The 9,634-nt window shown below is 37.9% G+C and overlaps 1 protein-coding gene across 1 annotated transcript; it reads right to left on the bottom strand.

The window, feature by feature from the left end:
- Positions 1 to 229: 229 nt before the first annotated feature.
- LOC127100586 (protein DETOXIFICATION 16) lies at positions 230 to 2,388 on the bottom strand. Its single transcript, XM_051037817.1, has 8 exons — positions 2,176 to 2,388; positions 1,546 to 2,090; positions 1,263 to 1,349; positions 1,121 to 1,177; positions 795 to 1,033; positions 581 to 708; positions 420 to 506; positions 230 to 331 (listed from the first exon to the last, which is right to left on the bottom strand). Exons 1-8 carry the CDS (start codon positions 2,371 to 2,373, stop codon positions 230 to 232), a joined length of 1,443 nt encoding a protein of 480 aa, XP_050893774.1. The 5' UTR covers positions 2,374 to 2,388.
- Positions 2,389 to 9,634: the final 7,246 nt, after the last annotated feature.

Below are 9,634 nucleotides of genomic sequence, written 5' to 3'. Positions count from 1 at the left end.
GGCTTTAATCAAAATTGCTTTAAAAAATTCAAAATTATAAATGTCAAAGAGATTGACATGGGTAGGAGTAGGAAATTTTGGGTCACTCTAGCATTTTTACTTCTTTTTTTAATTGAGGCGGTTGTTCCCTTGTTGTAGCAATATAACAAAAACATTACTACTTCTATGGGAATAGGTTTTATTATGATTCAAATTTCAACATCATACAATCAAAAACACAATAAATTAATTATGGTAATTGTTCAAGTTTTTTAGATGGTGAGATGCTGTCTTTGAGGATAGTACTTGGCGACATGATTGAGCGATCAACTCTAATTTGAGCTTTCCTTGCCTAATGAACAAATTAACAAGACTTGTGTTAATAAAAAAGATGCAATAACAAACAAAAATTAGTGTTGCTCTATTCTGAATTTTCTTACTTGTTCTTCCCAACTAGAACGAATTATAAAAACACTGTAAAGTAAGATTTGCACAATAAATGCTGAGATGATCCCCAACCACAGCCCCTATTGTTTAACACAAGAAAGAAATTCTCAGTCAGTATCCACAGTCCCTATAAATGCAGTAAGAATTTGAATACAATATTTACCTTGGCATGCATGTGTAGAAAAAAGGCTAATGTAACTGCACATGGTACACCGATTACGTAAAATGAACCGAGATTCACATAGGCACCGATCTTCTGCCATCCGCATCCTGCAAGAACACCTGCACCGTCGTCGAAAATTGTAAGATGAATAGTAATATCACTCTTTATAAACTGTTTTTGAGATGCATGCATGTATATATTTTACCCGAAAGTGTACTCTGAATGGCATCAAGAAAACTGGAAATAGCCAAAATTGGCATCATGTCTGACACATATCTCATAACCCCTTTGTCATTACTATAAACATGTCCCCACACATTTCTTGCTACAATCATGCTTACAACCATTAACAACCCTTCCATGAAGGCCGTCGATAGCCCCACACGAACCGCTACACTCGCACCGCGCGGATTTCCGCCGCCCAGTTCATTCGATACTCGTATGCTTTCGAACAAATCCATCAAAACTAATATCAAATTTCACAACATTCAGGATGAAATATATTTCAGAAAGTTAGATACCATAAAATACCTGACAGCAGCACTGCACCCAAAAGGGATCATCCAAGCTAGACCAAATGTATTAAGGCTGCAAATATATAGTTTTATAGTTATAGAGGATACAAATAGTTCATGTGGATTCATCCATTATGTTGTGAATCAATGTGACTAACCATATTGATAGCACTGAGGTTTCTAATACTGGATTTGGAAGAAGACCAGACATGAGAACCATCAATTCAAATGTCCACACTTTCAAACTGTCATTTACAACATCAGATCAATCTACTTTTTATGTAAATTATATACAAAATTGCATCTATAAGATATTCGCCCGTACTAGATTGATTCTTTAAGTGATGTTTCTAACACTCTTAAAAGAATCAATTTAGTACTATAGTGCAATTTTTCCTATAGTTATACTATCGGTCGGTTTGTGAGTAAAAAAATAATTACCAGATCATGAAAGCTGAAGGAACAGCAAGTTTAAGGAACTGAGATAGATCCTGAAAGGCTTTCTTTGAAAAGCCAGTCCATGTTTGTTTACAAGAAGGAGAGAATTTGACATAGAGTGAAATGAACAACACATTGACCCAATAACATATAGAAAGGGATATAGCTGCTCCTTTACTTCCAAGATTTAATTGAAAAACCAAAAGCCAACAGAGAATGGTGTGAAGCAAAGCTGCAGTTGCAGAAGTTATGACCATTGGAAGGACAATGTTTTGTGTTTGCAAGAACTTGAGAATGCACTGAAGAAGACCATATGCAAACAAACTTGGGATCATGAAAAGTGCATATGAACCGGCTTCTTTGGAAATGGCTTTGTCTTGATGTATAGCTACTAGAATTGATTCTGTATTTGCCCATATGATTGCAAGGAAGACACTGACAATTGAAACAACAAGCATTGATCTTTGCATGTGTATTCCAAGCATATGGTACTGTCCTGCTCCATTTGATTGACCACAGAATGTGTCAAGCGCACTCGCAATTCCCATCTGATCATCAGATTCACACATATCAGATACATCAGTTATTCAATGAACATAAAAAGAAAAAGAATGAATGAAAGAAGGAACGAACCAGTAAGGTGAAGCCGGTGACGGCTGCAAAAGAAGTAGCCATGGAAGCACCGGAAAGAGGAAGAGTACCGAGATGTCCAACAAACATGATAGAAATGGTTTGTAGAATGTATTGTAAGATACCAACTGAGGTCAGAGGAACTGCTAGCCATAGCTGCCTCTTCAATTCTGCTATCACTAACTGTTTTCTTTCACTCATCTCTCATTAGTTTTGTTGTTTCTGCATAATATATATATATATATATATATATATATATATATATATATATATATATATATATATATATATATATATATATATATATATATATATATATATATATATATATATATATATATATAGATATATAATGTTTTCAACTAATCAGAGATTTGGATGTTGTTAAATCATATTTTTAATTTTAAAATACTGATATGATATGGTTGAATATCGTTAAATCATATTTTTAATGATATAGTTGAATGTCGTTAAATCATATTTTTAATTTTAAAATACTGATATGATATGGTTGAATGTTATAATTCCATTAAATAATTGTGTAAAACTAATTTATATTGTCTCTATATTATCTTTAAACTCTATAAATTTTAGTTTTAAATTATATTTTTGAATATTTTAACTATTTTTTATAAAAGGATACTAAAAGATTAAATTAACAAACTTCAATGAAAAAGGTTGGTGAGATTTTCAACCATAAATGTCTAAATAGCATGTCCACCTCTTTTTAGATAAATTAATGACATAATAGAGTGAACTTGCCTCTTATAGCTATCCCTATCACCATCCCAATAATCTAGGGTATTATAAAAAACTAAAATCAACTTTTAAGACTCTTCAAAATTAGTAATTATGAAGAGGTGCATGTCTTCTCATATTACTTGAAGACGCCAAGTTTATTTGGTTCTAAAATTGAAGTATAGAGCTAAGCCGTCTAGCATAAATATTATTTTTTAACTCATTCTTTTCAATAGTATATTTTAATAGAAAATATAATATGGAAAAGGATGGATTGTGAAACTCTCGATCTTAATTGGGTTAAACATAATATAAAGATTTTCGTCGCATAGATAAATGAAAGATAAACGAAACAAACCCAATAACTTTGTTTAATTAAGGAAATTCAATGGAGTAATCTTTTGGGCCGAACACACGTCTAATAAGAGAAAGAGTCAATCTTCAATCCAATACCATTTCATTCGGTACGGAGCCCTACACTTAACCCACACCATGGATCTCTAACCACCCTATGATATCATTTAACGGTCTCCCGTATTCTATGACATAAGGCATCCTAACCAACTTTCTATATAAGGCACTCCAGGTGAAGTTGAAGGTATGATTTTAACCAAAACTCATTCTACTCTTTTTTGGACTCATTAACTGACTTGTGTGTTTGAGTGCTAACCTTGTAGGTCTACCCCCCGCGTTGCACTGAAAACCTATTCCACCGCACCAAGGGTCTATACCACCAATTCATCAACAATTCTAGTTTCATAATAGAACAATGTCGTTGTTTTTTAAAATCGACTTTTGATTCCTATGAACTTCAACGATCAAATCTCTTATGATTCAAAATCACAAATCACTGCAGTAGTTGCGTTTGAAGGATGAAGATAATTTTCAATCAAGTTACCGAAAACGCCATAGCTTTTCCAACGTCAATATCTCCCCCAATTTTTGTCGTCGACTCAGTTTATATTAGATCTCCTAATAAGAAAGAGCCTTCATCATTTAGCTCATTCAAATCGTCAGCAGCAACCGAAAAACAAGCAAAAGATAAAGTAATTTTAGGGCTTCGAGACCACGAGAAGGTTGAAGGAACTCATAACACAACACTTTCGTTGGTCGCAACCGCCACCATAGAAAATCACATAGTATCAAGGATACTCATTGGCGACGGAAGTTCGTGCGACATGATGTACACCAGAATCTTCATGAAGTTAGGGTTACACAAACAATATTTGAGATTGTGCGAAGGCAAGAATCTTATAGCATTCAACGACTCCTTAACTCGTCCATGTGGAGCTATAGATCTACCGATTTTCCTTAGGAGGTGGGAAGGAAAATAGGACCATAAGCGTGCAGTTCCTTGTGGTCCTTTTGAAAATGTCTACAACGACAATCTTGAAAGATCATTCCTGACGTAGTTAGACACAGTGGCCTCTACCGTCCATCTGAAGATAAAATATCATAATGATTTGGGTAAGTCAGTCGTCATTGTAGCTGACCTATGTGGAGCTCGTCATATACATGAGACAATAGTGAATAACCCCCTAGCAATTGTTGTCGCCTCTGAGAGGAGAAGGAAGAAGGAACGCGAAACAATCAACGTGGTCGGTCTCGATGTACCGGAAGAAGAAATATGACAAGATGATGAGTTTGGTTTATCTACCAAGATTAGGATGAAGACCTTAAAGTTTGTTCGAGATGGTGAATTTAAAGTCTTCCATCTCGATAATAAATTGAAATGTTTGACTCGAGTAGTTGTTGATTTACCAGTCGGGGTGAAGAGGGGGCTTATTGAATGCCTAAGAGTTAATTTTGATATCTTTGCAATCCCCCTCCCATGAGATGCCAGAAATAGACCCGAGTATAGTATTCCACCAATTAAACATCGACTTTTGTGCCTGATATGCGTCCCAACGAAGAAGACAGAAATCCCTCGAAAAAGCTAAAGCAACTATGAAGACGATTTAGGGTTTGCTCAATGCTAACTGTAAGACCCCAATTTTGACCTAAGATCCCTCATGGAATCATAACATTGCATTTGCATTGCCTCAAGGATCCTTAGCATCTTGGTTCCCTTTTCCTTTAGGTGGGACTCCTTGTGATTGGTTTGAGATTACCAAGCATGCTCGAATTATATATCATTGTTCCTCTTATTTTGTTTACTAACCAAAAGCACAAAAATGTGTCACTAACATCTGTTGTTTGAAGCTTGAGTATCATCCAAGACCATTTGTGGGTTCTATCCGGGTGATCAGTCAACACAAGGGAAAGACTTGAGTTACTTTCAACAGGTTCAAATAAGGTCTATTCATCATTCCGAATACTAAATCTTGAAGGAGCAAAAAAATCTGTTCCTGAGCTGTCATGCTCGTTGGGCGAGCAGAATGGTTCGCTTAGCGAAGAGAACTGTCATGCTCGCTAGGCGAGTAGATCCTTCGCTAGGCGAAGAGCGCGCATTTCAGAAAATAACAGAAAGTTCTGGGCTTGAGTTACCCTCATCTGAGCCCACCAAGCTACCAATATCAGGCTATAAATACTAGAGTTTCAGTAGAGAAAAATCACTGAACAAGAACTGGACAAAAGTGGAGAAAAAGAGACAGAAAGACAAAGAGGCAGAGAAGAGCCCTAGGAACTAATCTGCAGCAACCTCCAAATAGCTCTGAAAAGTTCACTCTAACTCACACACTTTTTCGCCTCCGCCTCACGCAAACCCTAACATCGCTTTGCAAACCCAACCGTGCCATTCGATTTTAATCGGTCTCTCCCATCAGGTTTTCCATGATTCCCATTACTCTATGCTTTGAATTTGAATACTCTGAATGTATGAGGTAACATTAGGTTTTTCCCACGGGTTTATAATTGTGCATGAACATGTAAACAATGCCTTGAATGTTTAATAATTTCGTATCTGAGATGGATGCCATAGGGTTCGGAGTCCCTAAAATCGTATTGTTATCAATGGGAAATCCAGAACCCGCAGGCGCTCGCTAGCACCTTCGCTAGGCGAGCACGCAACGAAGCTTCGCTAAGCTTTCGCTAGGCGATGCAGTAGCGATCGCGACAGTAGCTGATGTTTTTTCTGTTTTGCTCTAATCTGTCTTGTGTTTGTCATGGCATTGTTTTCTCCTAATTCCGTCATATTACTCTAACCTATTTGTTGAGTTTTATTTTGTGAGGTCTCATATGACTCTTGCAGAGATGGTTTGCCTGGTGTTCCACTTTATTTTCCCGTATTTTTACCGCTTTCTTAGCTGGAAGACCTCGATAGGAGGCAATGTTTTGTGTGTTTACTTTATGCAGGTTCCTTCGTCTAGGACTTCCCTTTTGACTGAGCGTTCCTAAAACGCAAACAAATTCATTGATTTTTCTTCTCCATAGAACACGTTTACTCCTTCTACTACAGGCGAGTAAGTCTCCAAAGGTCGAGCATCCGGTAGATTGCGTAGTAACGTCGTTCGCCCCAAATCCAAACCCTTAACCCCGTAGTTGGTCGAACTACGTTTTGCTCTTATTTTCATCCCCGATGAGATACGTAGGCATAAGACGTGATGTCTTAGAGAGCACACTCCCCCTTTAACCCGTAGGTAACCGAGCTACGGAGACTCTGATTCTCAGATTCAGATGAGATACGTATGCAGTGGATGCGACACCCGTGCGAGTCATTTTCTTTCGACCCTTCTTTTAGTAAGTAGTACATTAGATAAACATACACGTTTTTCTCATCCCTTCAATCATGTTTGCACAAATAAATTTTCACAAAAAAAAAATAAAAACCTTACAACAAATGTGAAAAGGGCTCCCTAGGAGTACCTAGGATGTTTTGGGTGCCTAATACCTTCCCATTGCATAACCAACCCCCTTACCCAGATCTCTGACATTTTTACTAGTTTTTGATTCGATAAAACTTTTAGGTTTTTGTTCGCTTTCTAACCATTCCTTTGGATAAATAGAAGTGCGGTGGCGACTCGACTTGTATGGTTTACCTTGGATTTAGTCAATATCTCTAATGGTAACGAATACCCCGCTACAGAAAAGTGGCGACTCTGCTGGGGAAGTGATGAAATCCTAGTGGGTTTTGCCTATTTTTCATATTTGTTGTATTGTATTATATATTTTTTTTTGTGACATATTTTTGTGCAATTTGGGATTACTGTATTGTATGTAATGATTGAATTGTTTGATATTAATTCCTTGTGTGCTTGGTGATCTTTGTGAGATGAGTTCTATACCCGGACTCGAGTGCACTTAGGATAGGAGAATGGCATAGTCTCGTCGACTTGTGTGGAGTTATTCCTTAGCAAGTTGACTTGCAAGTCCATTCACTTGGTGGAGGTCATGTTGGGATCAATAATGTCACACAAGTAGTTGTGGTTAGACATTACTTTTTCCAATATAGACCCTAGAAGCCAAGGACCTTAGTTTACCAAACCCATCTTGGCCTATTCGTAGGATGTAACGCGAAAGTCGTTCAAGTGTAAGATTTGATACGATTGTTACGCGATACTACACTCATAAGAGTCTCTCTTAAGAATATTTTTGGAATACGAGTAGTCGTTTCTCCGATAATATCCGAAAGATGGGATGATGACTATGGGAACCTTTTGTAGAACATGTTTGGCAGGTTTAAACCTTAGTACACTCCCTTTGGGTGGTTCTTAACCTAAACTCCATGCTCGTGACTTGCAACAAACCCTTGATTCATGGTTGATCCATTCAGGTATCCTTAATATCAATGGAACTTGGATGTTGATAAGGTGTAAACCATAATCCACTAAATGGATGATTGATATTAAGGATAACATGATCCATCCCATGACCTTTGTTTGGTGTGCTTTGCTTGATCCTTGAGTGTGATTGTTGCATTCATGCATTCATGCATCCATTTGCATTCATATCATCACAATAATGAGAAAATTTTCAAGGAACTTAAGAGGTCTATTTGCAAAAAATTTAGACATGGAAAGACAAAGAAGGAATACAAAGAAGTACAGTTTCAGACAACCAGATTTGAAAGAGTTAAGGAAGTTGACATCTTATGTATTAGATCCTTTGGGTTTCAAGGCTCGTTTTGGGAAGCTTCTTCCTCTTCTGACTACTCAGGTGGATGAAGGATTGATGAGTGTATTGGTGCAGTTTTATGATCCCTTGTACCGTTGCTTCACGTTTCCAGATTTCCAACTTTTGCCTACCCTTGAGGAGTATGCTTATCTTGTGGGTATACCTATCCTGGACCAGTTGCCGTTCAGTGGCTTGGAGAGTATTCCTATTTCTCAAGAGATAGCAGACATGTTACATATAGATGAATCTCTGGTTGGTGCTCATATGACTATCAAAGGTGGAATTCAATGTCTCCCTTCTGAGTTCCTCATTGCTCAAGCTACTGTTTATAGGAAGGCCATGAGTGAGGATGCCTTTGAAGCCATATTTGTACTTCTCATATATGGATTGGTATTGTTTCCCAACATCGACAAGTTTGTGGATGTGAACGCTATTAAGATCTTCTCTACTCTTAATCTCGTTCCGACTCTGTTGGGTGACACTTATTTCTCTTTGCATATGAGGAATGCAAAGGGTGGTGGTGCCATTGTGTGTTGTTTTCCTCTGTTGTATAAGTGATTTATTTCTCACTTACCTCAGACGGTCGCTTTCAAGGAGAACAAGGAATGTCTACGGTGGTCCACAAGACTTATGTCTCTCACTAATGATGATATCTCTTGGTATAACCGTGTGTATGATGGTGTGCAGATTATTGACTCTTGTGGCGAATTCTCCAATGTACCTCTTCTTGGTACATGTGGTGGGATTAACTACAACCCTGCTTTGGCACGTCGTCAGCTTGGGTTCCCCCTAAAGGATAAACCCAATAACATTCTGTTAGAGGGTGTGTTCTTTCAGGAGGGTAAAGATCCCCAAGGCTTGAAGGGTAGAATGGTCAGCGCTTGGCGCAAGATTCATATGAAAGGAAGGAAGGAGTTGGGTCCTAAGAATTGCATCGCTTTGGAGCCTTACACTGCTTGGGTAAGGAAGAGAGCGTCTGAGTATCTCATGCCTTATGAGTATCCGAGACCTACACCTATGATTATGGTTGGGCCTTCAACCCTCCCTAATCAAGGAGTAGAGGAGTTGAGAGACGAAGACCGTTCACGTGCTTGGATCCGTGAACGTGAAGAGTTGCTTCAGCAGATTAAGGAGAAGGATGCGTTGATTGAGTTTATTGAGCATCAGGTTATTGATGACCCTGATGATGTATGGACTTCTCTACTTCCTCAGTCTTCTAAGTTCTGGAAGAGGAGGTATGATCGACTCGCCAAAGAGAAGGCCGATATGGAGGCAGCCTATGAGAGGGAGGTGAAGAGGCTTCGCGCATCTTATCTTCCTGTGTCCTGAGCTTTAGATGATTGTTTCTAGGGATCCATAGGATGATTATTTTCCTTTTCTCTTGTATATGATTGACGATGCTGCACTTCTTTTCCCTGATATTATTTTATGAGATATTTCCATATGTGATAAAATGCTTAATATTTCCAAAATTTGCAAATAAAACTCTAAAGTTCCTTTGAAATAAAAAAACAAATCATATGCACAAACATTGCATGCATCATACGCATAAGCAGGTTTTGTTTTCGGTCCCTTGCCCCGTGGTCTAACTCTGTGTCCTTCATTTATTTTGAAGACAAGCAGACTCACCGGTACTACACTAGAGCCAACATTTCAAGATTGATGGATCATT

The sequence above is a fragment of the Lathyrus oleraceus genome, chromosome 7 (assembly GCF_024323335.1).
Source record: "Lathyrus oleraceus cultivar Zhongwan6 chromosome 7, CAAS_Psat_ZW6_1.0, whole genome shotgun sequence".
NCBI classification, from domain to species: Eukaryota; Viridiplantae; Streptophyta; class Magnoliopsida; order Fabales; family Fabaceae; genus Lathyrus; species Lathyrus oleraceus.
This window is presented reverse-complemented; position numbering and strand designations above follow the sequence as displayed.